Below are 25,614 nucleotides of genomic sequence, written 5' to 3'. Positions count from 1 at the left end.
TTCTCACTGTTTTCTGTTTCATGCTGGGCCTTGGCCAGCACAAGTTCTCTATATGTTTATTCCAGAGGAGTGGTGCTTGTTAATGTTGCTGAACATCTGATTTTTGCTTCCCTTGTCTTCTCCTTTGGAGGGGAAGGATTATCAAGCAGATAAATTTTATTCCTCCCCACCCTCTCCCTGCCTTGATTTGCATGGGGCATTGGTTTCCAAGGTTCAGAGGTGAACAAAATAGTGAGTCTTTTCGATGGTGCCCACAGTTTCAAGCATTCTAAAAAGTCAGCCTATGGAGAGATGGTTATCTTCCTAAGGCTTGTGGTGCATATTTAATGGAACTTTAAAAGGACATGGTTTGTACTGAATGAAAACAATTATTGAGACAGGCAACCAGGCAACTACAAATACAGGCTGATCTAATACTGAATTACTATATGTGAATAGCCCACTAAACTAATAGAAGATAAAAGTATTCTTAAATCGTCAAACCTTGATTCATATTTGGTTATTTCATCCCTGTATTAACTGCATTATTTTTATTCTAGCAAATTATGCAAGTTTTACTATTGGTGTGTTTGATGTTTATATATCATATAGTTACATATTTCGTTATTTTGTTCTGAGTCCTTTTTTTTTTTACATTAAGAAACTTCATCACTCCCATCTTTTAAGTGTCTTTAGGATGACTTTTTTACTCTGGTCTTTCTAGATTCATCATGGAGATGATGTGACAGAAGGTAGTGTCACTGATACTAGCAAAACTAGTCTGGCCAAGGTCCATGTTAACAACATCAGATACAGAATTTGGCATCAAAAATATATTTCCTTTAAAACTTACACTACAGATATGCTAGTTAAATTAAATCCAGTATACTGAACTATTTTGGGGTTTTTTTAGGAGTTGGAGTATATTTTTTTTGTGATAAAAAAAATTATTATTATGAAATAATAGTTACAAAATACCTATTCTTTATTCTGCAACGTTAAGAATATTAGCTGTGTTAGCACATTTAATTGTTTCCTTGTATCTTAACATAGAAATAAAATACTGTAGTACTCAAGGTAGTGAAAAACCGTGTTGGAGAAATCAGATTGAAAACCACAAAATTATAATTTGGACTTCAACGTTGTAAATACTTGGAACGCTTGGAGAAATTTTCTGCCAAGCAGTTTCTGAGTTGAAGAAATGAGACATTTCAGCCTAATATAGCTGACCTAAATCTAAATCCTTCAGATAAGAAAAGCCTGAGACCCGTACATTTTTGTACAAACATTGAGTTTTAGATGCCACAGCATTCCTCTTAAAAATGAGAGGAAACACAAATGATAATCTGTGAGCCTTACTTATCCCTGTTCTGTATTAGTATACCAGAGTTCTCATAAAATTATAATTATATTCTTTCATTTTTAGCTGTCATGGCTGTTACTGTTTCTTTAACTGTATATCTTCTTAATCTACATATTTCTAACTAGACAAAATACATTTCTCTCTTGCAGTTCATCATCCCATCTGAAAACAAACCTGAAATTCATAAAGATCAGCCTCGTGCACTTTCCATTCAAAGTTCAGAGATGATTGCTACGAATACAAGATACTCACCAAACTGCAGACACTCTGATCTAGAAGCTTTGTTTCAGAACTTCAAAGACTGTGATTTTTTCAGTAGAACTTACACCACTTTTCCTAAGTCCCAGAAGAATTTTCATCTTTTGCATCCAATCTTCCAGAGGCATGCTCATGAACAAGATACTAAAATGCATGATGTTTATAAAGGTTATATCATCCCAAAATTGAATAAATATGCATTAAAGACATCTGCAGCTACTGATGTTTGGTCCTTGCATTTTTCCCAGTTTTGGATAGATTATGAAGGAACGAAAAGTGGGAAAGGTCGACCAATAAGCTTTGTGGACTCATTCCCGCTTTCACTTTGGATTTGCCAGCCAGTAAGGTTTGCAAAGTCACAAAAAGAGCTTTTCTTGCATAATCAGACAGCTTTTAACATTCCAAAAAGTGAATCTAGTGATCTTGCTCATAGGCTGCAACGTAAAAAACTTCTAAAGGAATATTACAGCAGTGAGACGGAGCCCTTGACCAATGGCATTCAAATGTCAGACACTTCAGGAGTGCTTTCTGAAAGCTCTTCCTCTGATGCAGATGTACATGTTCTTGTCCATGTTCAAAAACACGTAAGCATGCAGATCAATCATTACCAGTATCTTTTTTTGCTGTTTCTCCATGAATCTCTTGTATTGCTCCTGGAAAACTTAAGGAATGATGTAGAAGCAGTGACAGGAAAACCTGCAAAGCAAACGGATGTCTGCATTGGGATCCTGCTGAAAAGTGCAGAACTAGCCTTACTACTCCATCCAGTGACTCAGGGAAACCCTTGTAAGTCTCCAGTTGTGGAAGAAGGAAGTCCCATGGCATCAGAACTCTCCCCTTTAGGAAATGGGGAAGCTCTTACTTCAGAGAGTCAATTAGTTAACAATAAGATAGTGCAAGCTGGTGTTACTAATTTTGATGATGTAAATGACTGCAAGCCTCTGAATGCTGAAGTTAATAAAGGAATCTTAATAGATCCTCTTTTGTTTAAATCGGACAGTAATACGGATTTTCAGAAAGGAACCTCATTTTCAGATGATGCATCAGATAAAGGTTTGGGAGATACGAGTGAAGGAGGAAGCAGTGGACTTTTTAGTAGAAGTGATTCAGAGGAGGTCTGTGGACCTCTAAGTGAGAAAAGTAGCTTGCATCCTAGGGATTCAGCGTCCATTTTAAATAAGAGAGAAGATTCTACTGAATTTTTCATTGATAAAGAGGATGACAAAAACATATTCTCAAATAAGTTAAATGAACAGGACGGCACAACTGAAGGCTGTCCTAACCAAGTCATTGACTTGGAAACAGAAACTGCCTTAGAATCTGAAGAGCTTGAAATCAACAAAGACAAAGTGACTTCAGTTAGAATGTTTGCATCTCAGTCTTCATCAAGGTATAGAAAATTTTATACTACATCACTCTTCCTACTCTTTGAAAATATTTATCAGTCTGGCCACATATTTTTAGTAATGGTCAACAGAAGTGAACATCTAGTAGAAGAAAATTTTAAAAGTATATAAAGATATAAGATATGCAGTATCCAGCATTCAATGAAAGTTAAAATGAACTGTTAGTTAATTGATTTAAACTATTTACTTTCAGTTTAAACACTGTGAGACATGTTGAGAAAAATACTGACACAAATATCTGCAGGAATGCATGCTGGTTTTTGCCAAAGCATTATTGAATGATCAGATTTTTTTCTTTATATCTTGCCTGGTTTAGAGGAATTTTTAAAGTAACTTCTATGTAATTCATTTAATTTGAAATAATAATTTCCTGATATCTTTATATTTAAAAAGTGCAAAGCCTAAGGAACGCTGCCCGTCCAACCTCCCTGCATTCTCTGTTTCTTACAAGAATATGAAGAGAAGTCCATCACAAGTCTCTCTGGATACCATCTCTATTGACAGCATGATGCTAGAGGATCATTTGGTAGAGAGTGATGGAAGTGACAGCCAGAGCTTTCTGGAGAAAGGTAAGTAGGCTTAACAAAATATTCTTAAGCAACACGTGAAAATGTTGGTTGTTGCTAAAATAATACTTGGAAGGATTGTAGTGCAGCAAATCCTGGATAATTTACAGCACTATTTCTGTTAGCTTCTCCAGTCAGCAATATTAAGTGTATTCACAGCACATCATCTCAAGGGAAAGCAATAAGATGTGCTACTGAAGTAGTGCTACTTAATTAAACACTACTTAATTTTCCTCTCTTGAGGAGAGTAAAAGCATTGCAATGCAGTGTTGAATTAAACAGAACTGTTCCTTGCTTTGCTTAAAAGCTATTGCTTTGGCTGTAAGTGTTTACAGGTTTGTACCCTGAATCAATGTTATGCTTGAAGTGGTAAAGAAGCTTTAATTTTAGAAGTAGATGAAAAAGAAATGGATTTTCACTAATATTCACCACACTAATTACCAGGCAGATGGATCTGGTAGTCTCCCTCCAGCTTGTTCCTTACGGAGCAGTTCCTAGCTATTGACTGTCTAACAGCAGGTATTTGCCCAATTTTTGCTTATTTGTGCGTGAGCATTTGCTCCTGATCTGAGGGAGGAATTCAGGCATATGGTAATTATGTCTATATAGTCTGTAGTATTGTGGACATACACAGTTGTAGTGATCTATTAGCTCTCTGGCAAAACTAATTAAATAACTTTCTAATGTCAGGAAATATGATAAGAAGACTTTATTGGTATCTCTTTTCTGATAAATTCTACTTTGAATAAAGAATGACATTTTTTTCTGTTGGATTTCTTTTCAGTCTAGAGCAATAATGAGAAGAAAGCTTCACTTGAAAAACTTGTTATATATTTGTGTTATAGGAGTATTCCTGCATGTGCTTATGTGGGAGTATGCCGTAAAATACATTTTCCATTTTAAATAACCTTTATATGTCTTTTTAGCTTGTTAAACTATATTTTAACTGCAGGTTAAGTCTGCATCCTTTCTAGTTGTCAAGGAAACACTACCATGATCACTCTAACAAAAATATATACAGCTTGTTTCTCTAAACATAAAACCTCACACATTTCCTCTAAAGGCACTGTGCAGTGTTTTAGGTACATGGCTTGGAATCTTCAACCTTTTTCTCTGCTGGATCAGTTTTATATTTGATTTGGAAGACTAAAAAAGGCCCTTTACAATTTTTTTAAACAATGCATGTAGAATGCTATTTTGGTTTTGTCACTGTGATCCTGCCTTACTTGCATAGCATCTAGAACTTTGCACTCTCTGTAAGAGGAACAGATTTGGCAGGTCAATCATAAATATTTGTTTAATAAGCCATTCAACTCACCCTAAAAAATGAGTTAATGTATGCATACAGTAACAGACACTGACTTTATTCTTAACGCAGGAGTGATTCAGGTTATGCTATGCTAACTTTGCGTTTTTTCTGATGTATATACGGAAGGTATTACAGCCACAAACTATCAAAGCCCATCAGAAAATGCCCATGAAGGAGGCACAGTGATTGAAAATTGTGATGGGTCATCTCCAGATGCCATGAGCGCTGCTTCAGAGAATGCCCATGAGACTAGTGAAGAAATGGTAATATTGCTGAATTCCATTAGAATACATGCTTCAGTAAATTAAAGCTTAAAGTAGAGCTAAAATGAATGCTTTTAGAGGTGATTTTTCAAGTAGTTTTGGGAGCTCTTGTTAGTGCATTATGTAAGCCTGTAGATCTAGTGCACTTGCATTAAGTACAAATGAAGATTATAATCCAAGTTACACTGAGCATTCTCTGTCCTTTTTATCTCCTCTATAGCCACTGTTGATAAATGACAGTAGCCACTTAAAAATGTCAGAAGATATTTCTGGTTTAGTACATAGCAATATTTATAATATCATCATGTTCTCTTATGCTCTGTTGAATATGATATTTAAAATGAGCTTTTTAACATCATCAAGTTTAGATAAAAGAAAGCACCATACTTCTGACATCTCTTATATGGAGATGTTTCCTTAGCCCTGGTAGCATTCTGTAGTATTTGCAAATAGGAGCATAACAACTGCCCTGGTGGGTCACATCAGAGATGCCTCTTGTCCAGGATTATGTCAGGACAATGCCCAGTTCTTAGAGAAGGTCATAATAATGATGCATGTAGACCCAGATTCCCTCCTTGAGACACCATGCAGGGTCCAACTTTTTCAGTCTGCCTATCTTCTACTTCCTTGCTGATCCTTGCCCTAATCAGTGCTTTTTAAATTATATTCTTGTATCAGTTAAGGTCATGACCTGGAAACCTAAGAGTCTGTGGGCTCAAAGAAAGTGAATTTACTGAAATCTGTTGTGTTCTTGCTGATGTATTTTCCTTTTTAGTAATGTTAGTCATGTAATCCTACGTTTGCTTTAAAATATTTGTGGATCACAATTTAAAAAAAAAAAAAAAGCAGCTCCTTTAAAATAAATTTTCAATCATGTGTGCGTATAGGTAATATGGAAAATCCAGAAATCATTCACATTGTAATGCAAATGCATGTTAGCATATTTTTTTCTATTTGTAGACTATAACTAAAAAGTCAGTAGAAGAATGAGCCCATAATATTAGTAATGATGATGGACATATATCTTCTAATATCAAAGCTGGCTTTTGAAACTGGCTGCTATTTTTGTTTGAAAGACACTACAATAAATAGAGAAAAAGGGCTGACTATTTTGCAGATAGCCAAAGTTTAGTAGCCTATCCTGGTTCTTTAACCTGATCTCATTCAGCACCACAAATGCTTGATTGTGCTTATTATATGCATAAAGTTGAATGCGGCCTTAGAAAATTTCTGGTGTCACATAGGTCACATGCTTCTCTGTCAGAGTGGGGAAAGTCTGTCTCACTTCCAGGCCTTCTCTGGCCAATTCTGAATTAGTATTAGTGGGTTTAAATACAAGTGTCTGTTTTTGGACAGACAACGGAGCAACCCATTGTCAAACCAATGGGTACAGTAAGAAGAAATGAGAAAACTTTATGCTTTTCTATGAGCAAGGGTTATGGATACAAAGATTCTTTTGCTTATGTGGGGGAAAACAATAACCATTGTAAATTCAATTTATAATATCATATTGTTTTATCTCGATTTTGTTGACAGATGTCTGTTGTGGTTTTTCAAATATTTGGTGTTAATGGTGAAATTGACATCAGAGGTGAAGACACAGAAATATGCCTACAGGTCAACCAAGTGATACCAAATCAACTGGGAAATATCAGTGTTCGACACTATCTTTGCAACAGAACTGTTGGTAAGAACTGACAATTAGATCTCAGTGTTGTGAAATTCGAGTTGGAAACATTTGTTCGAAGTAAAGAAAACCACTGTATTAGCCTTGAAGCACAAAACCAGTTTTATGTTATACAATAGCACCCTCTTTTATACTGGTTTAGAATATCTACTCTGATTTCTTTCCTAATTGCTATACATTCAAAGGGAAGGAAATAAAAATGGAACCATTTCTGATTAGTGTGGGTAAAAAAATGCATTGCATTGAATTCTGGTCATAAGTTTGCTTTTTTAAAATCAAATAAGTTGCATTGCATTATGTTATTGTTTTATGAAGATGGAACTCCGTTACTGCTCTAATGATACTTTGCTTAAATGTACCTTAGTTTGAAGGGGTGTTTCTTTTCTTCAAGATTTGTTTCTCCAGATTAAATTAACACCCAGAGTTTAAACAGATTTATAATCTGTGGTTTAAGAAAAGTTAAAAATTGACTCTGTGTCAGGAAAGGTAAGCTGCAAGTACAGCCTTTTTTTTTTTTAAAGCTTGATAGGAACACAAGGGGTAGTTTCATGCCAGATATTTGCACAGCTAGATCAACCATTGTATTGTCAGAGCTGTTTTTGGGCCTGAGTACATACACATTCTCTGCCAGAAAACCTAGTTCACATACTGTGAGGATTTTTTCTTGGCATGATATATTGGCATGCCACTTCATGTCACAGTTTGCTTTGCTCCCCTCTGCCAGCCTTCCACATAATTGCTGGATGCCAGCTCTGTTGTGCTGTAGGTTTTTTGGGGCAGATTCCTGCTTCCTGCTTCTGGTTCATCTCCTTTCCTGGGAAATAGCTATAGCAGCTGTTAGCTGCCATTTATGTCCAGCCTTCCAGCAGTATGGATTTTCTTCAGGAAGTTGTGCTTGATGGTACAGCCTCTCATGCCCTAGCTAAAGAACCCATTTATTGATAAGCTGAGCAGTTGCCAGCAGCTGCTGACTGAGCAGCTGTTGCATGATGTTGCAGTTGCATTCAGGCATCTGAAGGCAAGAAGGACGTCCAGCTGCGAAGACTCATGGCTGACCTTCAGTTCATACAGCAAGCAAACTGATTTCTGGTTATCTGTCATAGCCTCTGTATAAGCAAGAGGGAGTAAATAGTAAGAACATGCCACCCTCCTGCTCTCATGTGTACCTAAAACTAGAACCTGCTTCCTCTGGTGCAGCTGATTGGGAGGCTTGTGCGCTGGCTGATTATTTTATGGATAGAAGGTTGTAATTGATTGGAATCTCCAAATACTCCCACTTCGTATCTCTTCCTTTCTCTTTGGGTGGGTGTCTGGATGGGTGGGCCAACAACACTGTTTTTTGTACACCACCGGTCACTCCCATTCTGTAACGTACATCTTTTCTTGTCTCCACTGATCTTTTCTCTCCACTGTAGAGCTTTCTGTACTGAGTCAGGAATCTTCTGCAGCCACTGCTGCTCCCCATCTCCCACACTTATTCTAATAGAAGAGCTAAGGGAGAAAACAGTTTTTAACAAAAAAAAAAAAAAAAGGGAAAAAAATAATTCCAGAGGATCAAGGTTGGGAAAAAGCTTGAGAATTAAATCAAAAGAAGCAATTTAAATGAGTTAATGGTAACAAAATACAACTAAAAGAACCAGTGAGCAAAAGTGTAAAAAAAAATCCCAATAAAAGCAACCCCCCAAGACCTTTAATAAAACTTACCCAAGTGCTGAATTAACAACTGTAACCAGTAAACTGAGGAACCATGCAAAGCAAAGGATAATCAAGTCATAATTACAGTCTACGAAGGTGTTCTAGGTAAAAATAACCATTTAAAACCTACTATACTGTTATGCAGTAGGTGTAGAAAGGAAAAAGTGTGCCTAATAGCTGGAATAAGTTTGAGGGCACTGTGGCACCTGTGCATTTGCCTGCTGGGCTGGGTGCAGGACGATGTCTTTACCAGATCTTATCTGGCAGCAATAACAAAAGGGGGGATGGAGCATGGCAGAGGTACTCTGGGAAGGACAAGTGCTTTTACTGAGACCTTGTCATGCTTGAAGGAGAAAGGAACAGCAGTTCACAGCAGCTTCCGAATTGTTTAATGCAATTTTCCTCTCTTGACTGTGCCCCTTTCCGGTATCTGCAGGATAAACAAGATTGACTTCATGGCTGAGACTGAATGTGTGGTCTTTTCTTTTGCTGGTTTGCTATGCTTTGGATTCTTCCAGCAACAATGCAGGCACTCTTTCCTGGTCTGGAAATACTTAGGGCACATACTACTTATTTCTTTCTTTGTATTTGTTGGAATAATATAGATCCTTGAGGGAAACAAAGTTTCCCAAACCAATTGCAGACTCATTGGACAGAGTGGCCATTGTTCTCCCATCTGGAGAGTTGCCCTACCTCTCAAGAGTTGTTGGTAGCTAATTCTCTTCTGTCTGGACTAGAGCCATAAAAGGTACTTGATACTTGCAGTGTGCTGCCTTTTTTTTTGTTTGGTTTTTTTTTTTGAGAGAGAGAAATGTGAGATCTTGTACTTGTTAAACCTTGGAAGGATTGAAGAATGGAGTCATGGCTGTTAGCATTGTGGAAACCTCTATGCAGAGGTAGCAAAGGGAGAGGTTTGGTTCACAGCAGAGGCTGAAGATTCTCATGTTCGTTTACAGGTCTTTCCATTGGTCTTTTGTCAACCCAGATCAATGATATGTTCATCTATCCTGACTCTAGTGCCAATAGATATGTGCATACGCCTTGACTCTACTGCTGCACTGGGTTGTCAGTGAGAACTGGGCACCATACAGAAAGAGGAACCCAATTGATCTGCAGATAGGAAAGCAAAATAATTACTCTGCCAGGCTGCTGTAGCTCCAGGCAATGTCTGTTGCATGCTGCACTGAAACTTGAAATTACAGTTTTCAGAGCTGTACTATGTTCAGGCTGGGGCAGTATTACTTGAATGAAGTTACTGCCTCTTGCTATATGTCTGTTTGACTGCACTTCATCTAGAACTTTATCCCGTCACGTCTTGGAAAGGACCTCCAAGGGCAGAGACTGCACAACATCTCTGGGAAGCCTGCGCCACTGCTTAATTTTCCTCATTCCTTACATTCAGTTTGAACCTCTCTTGTTGCAATTTGAGCTGTTGTCTCTCAACCTTCTGATGAGCACCAGTGTGAAGAGCCTGGCTCTGTCTTTGTAACCTCACTGTAGGTGCTGGAAGGCTGCTGATAGATAGCCCATACACCTTCTCTTCAGCTTTCTGATAATTGCTCATATATGCACAAGCAGAAATCAAGAAGGGGAGATTACAACAAACCTCATGTCAGTAATATGGGGAGAGGAGAAGGAATAGTATTAAAGAAACAAAAATAGAAAAAGGAAGTCTTACTTCATCTTTAAATTTAGACTTTATCCACTTCTTTTTTCCCATTTCTGAGCTTGTAAACATTGGACTTTACCAGAGTTTAAACAAAGAAGCATTATTTTTTTAAATTTTAATTCTCTCAAATTTGTTTAACAGTTAGATGCTCTACTAATAGAAATTGACATAATTCGGTTGATTTCACTTGAGTTACTTTGATTTCAGCTATCTTTCAAGTTTCAGTGTTTGCTTCTTAATATAATTACTTTGAATATGCTTTTTGTCGTACAGATAATTTCTGTAGGTCACCCATCATAGTGACGAAATGACTTGAGAATCCCATGGGGTAATTATTTCTGGTGGTGAACCCTTTTTTTTATACAACAAATGTATACTAGTCATTGCTGCCCCACTCCCACCTTACCTTAAGTCTTTTATTTTATTTTATTTTTAGAACTGTTTAGTTGAATGTTGCAGTTGTCCTTATTGGTTAAAGATACTGATACTAACAAAAAACTGCTGGGGGTTTTTCAAGGTTCAAATCTACTGCCGCCCAAATAATGGAAGTACCTTGTGGTCATGTTCTTTATCTTGCTGCCTTACTGTTTATGTCCCTGTATGTTAGCAAATAAAGCTCCTGAGTCAGGAAATTCTGCCTCTTCAAGAGAATACCTGCTCTCCTGAGCGAGTTAATGGACTTCAATGTTTTTCTGAATTAAAATTGAAGGAGTTAGCGGAAAAGTATGCAAAATTGTTTTTCTATCAAGACATTGAGGAAACAGATTTTTTTCTTTTTTTTTTTGTGCATGCTGATACTTCTGTATTGTCCTCTTCTGTTGTCACAGTGAGGTACTAGTCCTTGTATGTACTGTTTATTTCTTTTTAGTACTTTGAAGTGATATACTTAGAAATTTGCTCTGAAGTTCTGTATTTGCAAAACTAATTTGTGAATAATACTTTTAAAGTACTTCTGGAAAATCACTTGGACAATAGAGGTAGAAGTAATTTCATTGTAATTGCTTTTTTGTACATTGCAAAATTGTAATGCTAATTTTTTTCTATTTGCAACAGGTTCTGACTGTAAATCTGTGGCTGGACCAGCTAATTCATCACCTGAGATTAGTTTGAGATGGGAAAGTGGGCCTAGTGCTGTCATACATTCTCTGCTGGCTGTAAAAAATGGTTTTCTTCAGTGTCATGTAGAGAACTTCAGTGCTGAATTTCTAACATCTTCCCTCACAAACATTCAGCATTTTCTAGAAGATGAAACTGTTGCAGAAGTGATGCCTATGAAGATAAAAGTTTCTAATGCAAGGATTAATTTAAAAGTATGTTGTCAATGAGCTATTTGGCTGCTCTAAAGAAATTGTGTTCTCGTTTCTTTGATGATAAACTACTAATCTGGATAAAGTTAACTTCAAAGAAACTGCTATCATACTCTGGAAGGTCTTTAGATAACACTAAAACAATTTAAAAATCTATAGATTTGGTTAGCTCTGTGGTATGCCTAGAGGGGAATTCTCTGCATGGCCAAGCTATTTATAGGAATTAATATTTTATACATTTTTCCTCCTCTCCCAGTCTCTTTTGTAGAATGACAGTATCTGGGAGCTTTATAGGTAAGGTATATCAAGTTCCTAGAGGCACAATGTGGGTTTTTCTGGTTAGACTTTTTTGCTTAGCATAGTAATGGTTTTCTAATTACAAACCACAGATTCTAGAGGTTAGTTCTCTCTCCTACTTTGAGGATAGTCCTTGCAATGAAAGTTCAGTACAAAAGAAGGAAAAAGGTTATGGGAATTCCAGTTCGAACCACTTGAATACTGTTTCTTAGAACCCAGATTTTCTGTTCTGCCCTACCTAGAAACAGATATTAAACAGTGCAGGCTTTTCTTACCACCATAGCTTAAAATAGTAGCAATAAGAGGACACTCCTGCTCAAGTCTCCTAGGGGATTGTCTTTCAGACATTTAAAGAAGATGCTGAGTTCTGTGCTGTACAAACATTGAATATGAAGATAAGGACACTTTGGGGGGGGGGGGGGAGGAACAACAGAAAGGCAAATAAATGTAGAGATAAAATGATTATAACATTGCTTTGGTAATTAATAATCACCCATATAAACTTTGAACAAAGTGAGGACTGGAATAGCAGCTCCAGTTCTGCATCTGGGGCTAAGTTCTTGATTCTGTTAAGATCATTCTTGACTGGAAGGGCAAGTGTTATCTCTACACTGTTCATCTCAAAGTGCATCAGTATTCCCTCCCTTTGTGATGCAGTTTTTCCATCCCCTGAGGATCCTTAGGCACTCCTTTAGGGCTGTTTCTACTACAGGGATAGCACAAGCACTTTCTGTAAGTACTGTGGATCTCTTCCTCAGATTTCAATGTATCGCAAACATGAATGCCCAAATGCAAAAAGAAAAGTCTTAACATATAGTCATTTAAACTTAAAACCAGGATTATGCTGGTTTATTGGCAAGAAGGCAGACTTAAGCAAAATGTTCTTGAGAAAGCAGCTGTTTGAAGGGGGGGATATGTATTAATAAACTCACAATAAGAGTCTGTTTGGCAGCAAAAACACTGAAGTTCTAACTCAGCAGTGCACACAAGTCACAGTGAAGTTACCCATGATAGTTGACAAACTGCAAATTTGACATGCAGATGATTCATTTCTATAGAGTTGTTGGGTAATAAAGAGCGAGAGGATATGGTTCAAATTTATGCTTCATTGCCTATTCAATGAAATATATTCTATTTCTTCTGCATGAGACTTGATGCTGATGCAGTGTGTTTTGGGCAGGGAAGAATTTAAGAAAGGCTATTTCATTTTTTGCATTTTCTACTGCAGTCTCAGTGCTGTTTCAAGAAACTTTGGCAGTTACATCTCAACAGCTTTCTTGCTGCATGCTTAATGCTGATATGTATAGTTTCTGATCATACTGGCTGCATTATTCTGCTTGACAGGGATAATGAACTATGAAGACTTCCTGGGGAGACCCCAAAAGAACCGATTTGTGAAGTTTCTCTAGTACAGTAATATAACTGAACTGCAGCTGGTGTCATCCCAAACTAAATTCTCAAAAGACAAAATCTGCTCCAGAATGATGGCTGTACCCATTCAATCTTTAAATAGTTCAAGGGAAAATCAGATAGTATATAGTGCAGGCTTCTTACCTCTGACTCTGAGAGCTCCTGAGTTAAAGAATGTCTTGAGTTAGGATATAATCTTATTGAGATGTCTGTAAAAATACTTTGAAGTATTTTAGTCAGACTGTATATATTGAGTTCAGCAGACTTACTCCAGAGATAAATTTGGGCCTTTAATATGATCCCCTGGAAAAAAAATGGAGCAGAAGTTTAGTGGAGATCTCATTAGAAAATTCTACTCTGAAATGTTCCCTTTCAAGTTTCATTAAATCCACTTATGTTTAATTGAACATCTTAATTAACTGTTTTGAGTTCCGGTTAAACTTGGTTTTGAATACTTATATTTTTTAGGATGACAGTCCACGTGAAAATCTCAAGGCATCTGAGCTGGTACCCATAAAACTACATATTGACATACTCTGGATAGAAAGAAATGATGATGGCTCTTTTCTTATTAGAGGTTTGTATGTTCCTGCACCTTGATATCATCTTAGTATTATACTCTAATTATTATTAATACTGTTTTTTTCCTTTGTGCAGACATGTGGCTAATAATGAAAAGATAACCGATGATAATTTGTGTAAGTTGTATTGCTATATACATACCTTAACTCTAACTGTAGCCACATAGAGGAAAATTACCCTTCTGAATAGTGTATTGGCTGTGATAGCAACCCACAGCTGAATCCATCTGAGAGAAATGAAAATACACATATAACTTTATCAGGCTATGCTTCATCAGTGCATATCACTTCGTCATGATAAGTCTTAAGGTTCCTTTAGACCTTTAACTACAAACCAAACAAAAAAACTGCCTTTCTTTAGAGATTACCAAGGTGGTTACCTGTTGTCTTTGTGTTTTTGTGTGATGGGTAGTAATAGAGAATATCGTAAAACAAAAGACTGTTTGAGAAGTACAAGTAGCAGTTTTCAATTCTGTATATTACAGTGGTGTCCTGGCAGCTCATGGCTGGGATTGCACTGAGACTTGTATTTTGAACAGTGATTTAACTTCATACTTTCCATGACGCATGTATACACTTACAATTTTTTTCTACATGTATGGGCAAATACTAAATACAACAAGGCAATACATTTAGAGCTGGAACTTTACTGTTGTCTTTCACAGATACGTCAAAGAATCTTAGAGTAATCTAGGTTGGAAGAAGCCTCTAGCGGTCATCTGGTCCTACTCCTTGCTCAAAGCAGGGGCAGATTAGATCAAGTTGCTCAATGCCCTGTCCAATCAAGTTTTGAGCATTAAAAAGGCAATACCACAACCTGCCCTAAATAATCTGTCCCAGTGTTTGACCACCCTTACGGTTAATTTTTTTCATAATGTTTAATTGGAATTTCCTTTGCTGCAGTTTGTGTCTGTTGCCTCCTGTCCTGCCATCTCAAGACAGAGGTGCTTGAGTACTTGGCAAGCACCTCAGGGAAGTCTGGTCCATCTTCTCTGTACCCTTCCGCTAGGTAGGCAAAGGCAGCATTAAGATCACCCCATAGCCTTCTCATCTTCAGATTTGACAAGTGCATCTCTGAGCCCCTCATTTGTACATCATGTGCTCCTGGCCATGATTATCTTGGTGGTTCTCTGCTGTTGGTATCTTTCTCACACTAGGGAATCCAAAACTGGATCCAGTATTCCAGATGTGGTCTCACTGGTCCAGAGTATAGGAGAATAATAATTTCCCTCATCTTTCTAGCTATGGCCTTGCTAGTACATCCTGTTTGTGCCTGGTCTCTGCTGTCAGAGCTCACTGCTGACTCGTGATAAATCTTTGTGTTGACCAAGGCCTACAGGTCATTTTCTGCAAGTTGCTTTCTGTCCAGCTGGTCCCCAACCTGTAGTGGAGCAAGAGGTTATTACTTCCAGCTGCAGGACTTCATACTGGCTTCAGCTGAACTTCATGAGGCTCCATCCTGTCCAGGTTCCTCTGAAAAACAGCCTTGCCCCTCAGTGTGTCAGTCACCCTTCAGTTTGATACTGTTCACAACGTTGCAGAGGGTGCAACCACCCTTTCAGGTCCTAAATATATTAACCCAAAAATATACAATGTGTTGTATGACTTGAGGAAGAGGAGGCTGCAGGGTGATCTTAATGCCCCCTTTGCCTACCTAATGGGAAGGTATATCAAAGATGGACCACACTTCTTAGGGGTATGCTGTAGCATTATTTGCTTGTTTTAATTTATCCACATTATCTAATACATTGTTTGAGTGTTTAGAGATGTTCCTAAATATCGGAAGAAAAGAGTAATTTAGTGAGAAAATACATAGTTCTAAGGTTTCTTTCAGATCATATTTTTTCCCCTTTTTGCTGAAGTGCTTTGATCCTTATTCTTGTCATGGACTGCTCCGGTACAGTGACTTCAAAGGCATAGGTCAAATGCTATCTGTACTGCAGTGATTTATGTATCTGCAGTGCTACATTTTTGAGTCCTCATGTGTCTGTGTGGTGAGAGGAGAGGGTAATGAACAGAAAACTCTTGTTTAGAAGGAAATGTTTAAAAGAGAAAAAAAAAAAAAAACAACCCAGAGTATCTTTTAGACTACTAAGAACCACGATCCTAATTTTTTCCCTTGGTGTATGGCAGTGTATTTTAATAGATGTTACAGTGCACTTCAGTTATAAATGCTAGAAAGTTTCGTTAATGCCAAGTTGTTTAAGCTATCTTCTAATTTAAAAACTTGATCCCGCAGGTTTATCTCACTGTCTTCAAATGTAATTGCAGTCTTCAGATCTGATTTGGACCTGGAGACAGTGTATTAATAGCGATATTAATAGTTCTCAAACTTCCAGTTATTCAGAATGTATATTCTGTGGTGATGATATTGGTCAGTCTAAAAATGTGATAATTCTCTTCAAGCTACTTGTTCTCATCCTTCCTTTCCTTTCTGTCTTCCTCCAAAAGGGTATGACTTCTAATTTTTTTTATTCTTAAATTTGATTTTGGGAGGTAAATATAAATGTACTTAATATTACAAGTATATTTGTTTAGGTGGTTTTAATTTTGTGCTGATGAGAATCAAACTTTAAAAAAAAACCCCAGCAAAACCCACTAAGCACTACTCTTAAGTACCTTTCTGTGATATAGACAATCAAAGAATAAATGATGTGTCAAAGATGAAGAATTCAACTAGTGCATTGCAGCAAGCAGCTGGACCTGTTGGACATAAAACACAGGACCAAGCCACGCAGACTACTTGTGAAACTCCCAGACCTTCTAAATCAAGCAGGGATTCAGCTGACTTCCTTAAAAATGAGGTATTAAGAATTCCTTTTGACTCCTCCCCTCCCTCCTCAATTATGTTACAATCATTAATCATTGTAATTGTTACATTATCTGGGGGTGGGCTTGGGGATTACTTCTGCTTAGAAATCTGTTTGAGATGGAAAACATGAATTATGGATATTATAGTATAGTTCAGCACTTAGGCATGCAAAATAAATGTAATACTACTTTCTAAATAGGGTAGTAATACACTGAAGGACTAATTCTCCTTTACATCAGAGGGATTTGTGTAAGGGAGCAAGTCTCTTTTCCCCATCTCCCTCATCCCTGAACAACACAACTACCAAAGACAAAGGACTAGACTGTTACATTGGACCGTTACTAATCTAGCAATCATACCTGGATTTTGAACTGATGATGACAGAACCCACACATCAATTTGGCTGGTTTTTTCCACTGTGTAAAAATCCACAGATGCTATAGAGCTCAGAACCTGGTGTCATTTCTACTCCACTCCGGAATGGAAAAAGCATAGCTAAAACATTGGGTATCTTGCCTTTTGAGCTAACTGCATCAGCTCTCTCCATTTTCTACACTCATTGACTGGAAATCAGTTGCAATTGACTTGGCCCCAGCAAACCTGCACTCAACAGTGAATGTGAGCATATGGTGTTTCAAAAGTTACTGTAATGGACAAAGTTGTCAGTATGCAGGAATACTAATAACCCTCTTTTCTAACCCAATCATTTCAGCTTATTGAAGAAAATGAATGTCTCAAACAGGAACTAGCCAAAGCTAAAATGGCTCTTGCTGAGGTCCAAATGGAAAAAGATGCCCTGCTTCATCGTATAAAGAAGATGAATATTGATCATCAGTAGGACAGTGTTCTGTTGGTGCAAGGCATCATCAACAGAACTTCAGGTGATGGTGGTATCTAAAATACTGTTTGTAAATTGCTGGAAGACATGGGGGGTTTTTTTGTCACAGAGTTTTTCTCTTTATGAACTAATTACTATTCTGAAATGATCATTAAACATTGTAACTTTTTTTAGCCCATTTTAAACTGAAATGACTTTGGAAAAATCAGTTTATACTGTACTTTATTAATTTACTGAAGAAAAAAACCATCTACTTTTAATATTATCGAAGGAGATTTTTAAATGTTTTCTGAAAAGTGGATGGCTCAGCAATGAAAGAAGGTGCCTAGGTGCATAACAGAGTAAAATGTACCATGCCTCATTAACAATCTGTACCTCTGTTTGTTAAGGTTATGTTTTATTATTGCCAGAAGTTATCTATACAGGAGGTTACATTTGCACTATAAGGATATGGGCTAGATCCTCTAGAATAGTATAGCTACTGAAAATTAAAATACCAGCCCTGAACTGGCCCGAAATCTGTGTAGTTTGCCCAGAGAGGATTTTAAGATTAATCCTCTGGTGCTATAGAGTTCCATATACCCGTTCCATATTCACTCCTAAAATACCACAGTAAATGCTGGAGAATTCAAGTAAGAGGGCATACTACTGGGCTTTCCTTCTGCTGAAGGTCTGCTGTATCTGTACAGCTGATGTAATTTAGACATTCAGACTTTTTTTTTCCTCTCTCTGTAATGAGGATGTAGCCCTGCAAAAGGATCTACCCCTTTGTGAAAGGTGAGCTTTGAGCCATTTTGCATGCATGTCTGACTTCTGCACAGCTCATCAGACATGCCCAAGGATTTGGTCCAATGTATTTAAATATGTAATGTCAATACTGGGGGGGAGGGGGGGGGGAAATCCTACAGGGATTCATTAATTGTATATTGCTTTTTTTGATAAAAAAAGCTGTAGAGAGTCATTTAATTACCCAATGAAATTGTGAGATTACATGAAATGTAATTATACAGTTTAAATCATGGGTGATTTGTACAAATCGAACAATAATTTTCAGCTAAAAACCGGTACGGATGAATAAATAAAAAAGCACAACACTGTAAAATAGAAATTATAAGAGTGTGCTTCTAAACAATTTAGGAAACAACATACAAAACCATACATGCCTGTAAGAGATTGTTTTTGCTAAAAGTAAAAATGACTGAATAATTAACTAGTGACCTTGAATCTGACAAGTGAAAACCTTTTAATTGCTACCACAATTGTTTCTGCTCCATGGGATGTTTGAGGGAAGTTTTGTTTGTAGATCCAGACAAATCTCAAAATGTATTTAGTATCCTGTGGTTTGACTTTGCATATTCAGGCTGTCAAACTAGTTTTAATTAAAATGGTTTTCATTAAAACTTTTTGGAGGACACATAATTTACACTGCTGAAAATAGTTACTGAAAGCATGTAGATTTCAATCAAGAACTCTGTGGAAGAACTGGTTCAGGCACTATTTTAAAGTCTGCCTTATGAAACCCTAGTTGAAACTCCCTTTACTGCCCATGGAAATTTTTATCTTATTATTCTGAATAAGATGAAAAAATAGACACACAACTGTTTCTAATACAGAAACTAAATATATTTCAAATGGTATTTAAGACAACACAGTATTAAATATGAGTAGTCCAATTTCACACAAATATGTCAGATTCAGGGGAGTTCTCCTCAACTGGTTTAACTCTGATTGGTACTATTAAAGTCAGTAATTCCTACTCGGTTTATCCCTGCCAAGACGTAGTTAGAATTATTCTGAAGAAAGGAATGTATAGAGTGCTTAGTAGCATGTTGCTGGAATAATACATTGAGAATTGTCTAATTTTTAAAAAGAAATAAACAGCAATATCAAATGCCTGTCGTTATTACTGCACAAGCTAGTACCTGCTTCGTTTGACAAAAACCAAACACAAACCAAACCCAAAACAACCACCGAAACCAGCTCTTCCTAGTACAGCTGTTGAAATTCAGGGTGTCACTTTCTTGCACTTCATTACAATGGAATACATTTCTATTTCATGGCAGTTTTGCAGTAATGAGCATCATCTGTGGACAGTTCAGAAGAGATGGATGTGCTTGGTTGTGGACTTGACATTACTGAGAGTGATAGTACTGTGTCACTCTGCAATGAGGGTTTTTTTAATTGAAAAAATACAGAGGGAGAGTTAGGTTAATGTTTGACAGTACAAAGTTAAACTAAGCATTAATAGGTTGTACTAAAAATAGCCGTTAAGGGCCTCAGATTAAATAAAAAGGTTTCGTTCATTCTCAGGGCTCTGCTGGTGTTCAGAACCTCCTTAAATCCTAGATACAAGATGTGTACCATCAGTAGAGCCTCTTGAATGAATCACCACTTTTATTCTGCAAAGAACTAAATGGTACAGTTTGTAGAACTTCAGTGTACACAGAAAAATGACTCCAGAAGTCTTGCAGGCAAACTGCTACCAAGTTTTATTTTCCATTTTCTATGGAAACTTAGAGTAGTCTACAGATTATCTTAACACTCATTCAGCTTGTTTAGAAATACTGTTTTAATGTCTAATAAAGCTTTCAAGTTAGCTCACCTTGAAGAAAGAGGCTTTGCCCTTCCCCAGGCTAGGTCATTGCATCATGCTGGCATGCACTGTCCCAGTTCTCACAGTAACTCTAATGTTGGTAAGTACCAATTTTAAATGAAAATTATGTGGCCTTACAGAATTACTTATAAAAGGCCTGTTGGAGAGGCGGCTTTGTAGACATCATGCCTGTTCTCTGATGTCCCAGCTCTGGCTTCATGACAGTAGCTATTCCAGTCCCTGGATTAAACCTGCCATGGATGTTGGCACAGGGAGCCATGGTACTGGCTTCGAGGGAAGTGATGCTTCCCCACTCCCCGCCCAAGTCCTTTATTTCCTGGTTCCGTTAGCCCTGTCTGTATGCTGCCTCCCCTAGGAATTGACTTGGAGTCTTAAACTGGGATCATAATTCATCTCTAAAGGATAACTGCTAGTTACAGAACACTTGTAAGTCTGACAAGATAATGGTTACCTTTAGTCATAATAAATTCATAATAAATTTAAGGGGAATGTGATAATAAAGGTAAGGACTTTATCAAATGTCTACAGTTCCAAGAGTACAAAATGTGTGAACATATTGCAGAAGCAAACGCCTTGCAGCGACCAGATTTCAGGTAAGTAATGATGGAGAAAATGGTTTCTATATAAACGTGTTTGTATTGGTCTAGTTCTTAAAACCTTCATCAATAAATGCTTGAAGTAGATTTTCAGGGCACTGTTGCTATCTGCAAATTTTAGAGAGTACTTCAGATTCTGATTCAGCTGTTGATACAAATTAGTCTTTATCTATTGTAGGAGCAGAAAATGACCTTGCTAGTATGTTAAGTAGCAATGAAGTTGTGGGTACTTGCTGTGAAACCCACTAATTCATCCCTCCCAGTAGGGAAATGAGTCTTTTGACAGTGCTGCAATATAACCTTTTTTTTTTTTTCTTCTGACCTGTGCTACTTTTGCTGACTGTCTTCTGAATAGCAGCCCCATTTCCTCTGCCTCAGTGCAGATACCCATCATTGTGAACCTACTAGCGGGTTTTGTAGTGCTGAAACACATCTCTAATGTATTGAGGCAAACACATGGCTTCAAACAGTGCAGGAAATCTGCACTAAGCTGCACCCTGTTTAGTTTTGTGCTAGTATACCACCTGATCTTGTATTACTTATAAATGACATGGAATCTGAAAGCATGAGTAGCACAAAGATCATGTTAATCAGTATCAAGGGATGCAAAAAATCTGTAGTGAAACACTAGGAATAGTGGTCTTGTGCTGGAGGGACAAAGCTCTGTTTCTCAAATTAAGAAAAAGCTTAAATTTTAAGATTAATAGTAAATAGAAGCTGAGTAGTTACAATTCTATGTACTTTTTAGTGTTCTTATATAAAAACTTTAAAATCTCACATTTCTAAAATGATTTTGTCTGAAACTTGTTTTAGTGAATTATTTAAGTTTTATGGTCTCCTCATTGCATATAGAGGGTCAAACCTGCTGTCACTTTAGTGTAGTAATTATGGATTTATACAAGTTTCAAGCAGCTTAAACTGCTTCATGAGCGTGAGCAAGGGTTAGACACTGTATCTTTGAATTGTCTGGTTACTAATTAAAATCTGCTTATTGGCTATTGTGTATTTTGGTTATAAAAAATCAGAAGAAGTTTAATTATGAAAGGTATTTTCTGAACACTTGAAAATTAGTACTTAAAAAATATTTTTGCAACTTCCAGCTTCTCAGATACTATAGAACATCTTGCAAGTGTGTGTCACACTACTTTCTAGCTGAAACAAGTTGCAGGAAGTCAATCTTCAAAAATCAATTAAACTTTTGATAGCCTGTGTTCTCTCCCAGAATAAGGGGAAGGTTCTGCATCCCAGAGAGATGAATCTCTCGTATTGACAGCTACTTAAATGGGTAAATATTAACTTTGTTAAAAGGTCATTTTGGTTTTGTCACTGCCCAAGCCATACCTAACCAGTTACATTAAAGTATGTGTATTTTGTTATTTCTTTGCTATCTCCTGCCTTTCTTTTTGTTGCCATCACTCATTTTAATAATACAAGAAGTGGAGTATATGTATTTCTTAAAGCTTTCCCAAGGAAATCTCAGTATTAAATCTTATGTTGTCTAAGAATTTCCTGAGAGCATAATTTTGGAAGTAAAAATAAGATGCATCACAACTAGGTAAGAAACCATTGAAAATGCTGATTGATTTATAAGGTATAGAAGAAAAGGATTAATGCTGTAGCTTCTGTAACAGTAGTCTGGTAGTGTGTGGAGCGTATTGCATGAACTGGTTAATGTAGTTCTTCAAGGTTACGGTATGTTTGAAACCACCATGATTTGATTTGAGTTAGATAAGTGGTAAGTGTTTTAAACATTTGACAGAAACACGTGAACAAATGAGCACTTCGGAAGTGGTAGTCTGAGCCAGTAAGTGCTGAATAAAGAAGCAGCCTCTACACAACTTATCTGTGAACAAATCTGGATGTCTTCACATTGTCTGTAAACCTTAATACACCATTACCACAGAAGGTGCAACTGTCATAAATACTTTTATCACAGTGTAATTATATTGTTCTAGAAACGATTGACGTTTTTGAGCACTAGAAAATACTTTTGCAAGGAGAATTATCATGTTGAAGGCTATGATGGTTAATGTTTTACTAATAAGAAAAACAGTGCTTAGCCAGTTCTCAGAATTACGATTTTCTCAGTCACTCTCCTAAACATGAATAAACATGGTGAGCAGAACTCTCCTCCCGCAGCCACCGCTAGATGGCAGTCCAAGAAGTCACTTGTGGCTTCATTTCCTCGTGGGTACCAGTATGTCTTGTTTCTTGACTCATGAACGGTCTCATTAAACTAGAAAATGTCAGGATACAATTTGGAGGTTTTTTTAAACTTTTGATGATTAATTTTATAACATGATTTTAAATCAGGCTTTTTTCACCTTTAATTTAGATATCTTTGTTTCTACTGCCTTTATGGCATATTAATGTTTTCCTCTTGAAATACATCATATGAACTGTCTGAACATTGTTAGAAGAAAGACTTTCCTCCCCCCTTTAGGTTTAAATAAATTCTAAGAACATATTTTGGTACTTACTGTCCCTTTTATGGTAAAATGTTTATCATATTTGTTGTGCTTCATTATTACCTGTTAAAAAGTTTAGGAAATTTTTCTGGTTTTTCTATCATTGCATAGATGAACAACTCCACCTTGGTATCATCAATTTATTTGTTCAATTTCCTCGCTAACTAGAAAAAACTCTGATTTTATTTTACTAATTTTTAATAAAAGGAGCATATATAGAGGTTTCCTATGTTTCCTTGGGAATAACCAAATGTAATCCTTTACAAATGCTTACCTTATCCAGCTTCACCAGATAGTAATCTAACAAGATAGTTTATATTAACACCATAGTGTATGGTAAGTGATCTGGAGTAATTTCTTTTTGTATCCTGTTTGGTTATTCAAAAACTTACAGGCAGAATGACTAAGCAGAGAGAAAACCAATCTATATAAAATCTACTGTAGGAATGGGGTAGCTTTATTTTTGTCAAAGAGCTAGAGAAAATAGCACAGAAAGCAGATGTCTTTTCATTCCTCTGGAATCTTAATGTGGTTTGTTCCTTCCACTTATTTTTTAACTTTACTTCTAATAGGAGACTGCAACTCAGGATAGGTATGATGGAGAGGTTTTTTTAAGGTATCATCCTGGAATGCCACATACTAGAACATGTTGCAGAATTTGACAATATATGGGACACCAACACAATCACAGCCGCCTACCTGAACTGAATTTGGTGTAGAAATGAGGTTTCTCTGGTAAACCAGAGTCCTGAGAAATCATTTGCATCTAAACCATAAGATTCAATATTTCTGCAGTATTCACCAAAAAAATACAGACTTCTTGAGTACTTGAAAATATTTATACAATAGCTTTCTTAAAAATGATAAAAAAATACATCATCTCCAGCGTTTCATTTCCTATCCAGGAGTAATGTAAGAAATATAGTAAGTTGCAAACAGACATTGAGAAATTCTTTAAAGCAGTATCAGAGCTATTTGCTTTAACTGGATCCTAAATCCTACCAAATCACTAACAGCTGGTGACATGGAACTCTCATGGAAAACTGCAAGTTAACTTTCCAACTCATATTCATCTGAAGATGCATCTGAGAGTGGCCATGACCTGAATGGTGAGGTTCTTAAACCTTCCTCTGGAGTTATCAGAAGCATTTTCAGCTTATGCAATAGGAAAGTATCCCTTCAAAGTCATAACGTTAAGAAGATTTAAAAAGACTCCTTGAAATGGGACTTGACAAAATATTTCAACAGGCAAAGACAACGTAGAGTTAATCTCTTTTGCCTTTCCATTATGCAAAACACGTCCCTTATTTTTAGCTATTGTAAGTTACTGCTGTCAGGAAAGAGGAAAAAATGAGAGTGTTTGAAATAAGTGTAGGGAAAACAGTACACTATAACAAATTCTGGGCACCTTATTCATGAAAACTTGTTCCTATGTGGCTGAATAGCTGTCATCCTTAATGTCATTGTGGCTGCCTTTTGACTCCAGCAGCTGTAGATTTAAAGCAAAATTTTTACCTAGCAGCAATTAGTGATTTATAGGCAGTAATAGATTTTTTTTTTTTCCTTCCCCATCTAGTGATATAAACTTGAACATGAGCAACAACTCACTGTATGTAGTACGTGGCTACTAACTGACAAACACTGCCATAATCTCCCACTTTGCTGATGTCCCTTCACTTTAAGGACACTTGGAAACTACTTCTGCCAAGCAGAAGAACCTCCATAAAGTAAGATTTACGAATAACAGACTTAATTATATCAGATACTGTGAGATCTCACCCATAGTACTGTTCCTGAGATCCATCAGAAATGGGCCTGCCAGAAGAATCTGAGACTTCAGAGCACTGGAGGTGAAGTTACTGAAGTTAACTGAAGCCACACATACTTAGAAAAGGATGAGGCAGAGCTGTAACTTGAACATGGCATAAGCATGATGAACATTTTCACTACAGCCATCCTAATAGGGTAACCTTCCCCATGAGAAATACGGAGTGATATTAAAGAAGAGAAGGAAGTAGAAAAGAGGGACAAAGAGAATTTTTATGAAAGGAAGTTTTAAAATTGTGGCAAGAGAGAAATGTACAATAAATGAAGACATGCTGAATTCTAAATCAGGTGTTATGAGTGTTTAGATACCACAAAGGCACGTATACACAATGTACTTTAGATCAGGTACATTACAAAAAGTACCAAAAGATTAAAAATAACTGGAAGATGTGATTTGATGTAAAAGTTCTACCTGAAACAAAAGAAATTTACTTGGCTTCTACAGCAAATCTGAATTGTTTCCTTGCTAAAAACGGTGGTGGTGGGGAAACAAATTGCATCATAAAATGGTATTAGGCTAATGCAGGGTCATATCTTACTGGGATATTGCTCAGAGATGATGATATACTGATATCATGTGGTGGTTTAGCCCCTGCCGGGGTCTGAGACCACATGGCTGCTGCCCCTCCCCCACAAAGGGAGTGAAATACAAAGCCCTGGGCTGATATA

The 25,614-nt window shown here is 36.9% G+C and overlaps 1 protein-coding gene across 4 annotated transcripts in view; it reads left to right on the top strand.

The window, feature by feature from the left end:
* The window catches only part of BLTP3B (bridge-like lipid transfer protein family member 3B), a 59,628-nt gene extending 40,297 nt beyond the window's left edge, over nt 1–19,331 (top strand). For 2 of the 4 annotated variants that reach the window (XM_074870836.1, XM_074870838.1), the window contains 8 exons: nt 1,492–2,990; nt 3,400–3,575; nt 5,008–5,144; nt 6,681–6,831; nt 11,249–11,505; nt 13,678–13,786; nt 16,425–16,594; nt 17,315–19,331. In XM_074870836.1, coding sequence (XP_074726937.1) covers nt 1,492–2,990; nt 3,400–3,575; nt 5,008–5,144; nt 6,681–6,831; nt 11,249–11,505; nt 13,678–13,786; nt 16,425–16,594; nt 17,315–17,440 — 2,625 coding nt within the window. In that variant the 3' untranslated portion in view covers nt 17,441–19,331. Of the gene's footprint in view, nt 1–1,491; nt 2,991–3,399; nt 3,576–5,007; nt 5,145–6,680; nt 6,832–11,248; nt 11,506–13,677; nt 13,787–13,866; nt 13,908–16,424; nt 16,595–17,314 lie in introns of those variants that run through there. The other 2 variants (XM_074870839.1, XR_012629240.1) reach the window with 2 other exon arrangements.
* The last annotated feature ends 6,283 nt before the right edge of the window (nt 19,332–25,614 follow it).

The sequence above is a fragment of the Strix uralensis genome, chromosome 5 (genome assembly GCF_047716275.1).
Source record: "Strix uralensis isolate ZFMK-TIS-50842 chromosome 5, bStrUra1, whole genome shotgun sequence".
In the NCBI taxonomy this organism is placed as follows: Eukaryota; Metazoa; Chordata; class Aves; order Strigiformes; family Strigidae; genus Strix; species Strix uralensis.
Note: the sequence above shows the minus strand (reverse complement) of the source record. Positions and strands in the feature narration are given on the sequence as shown.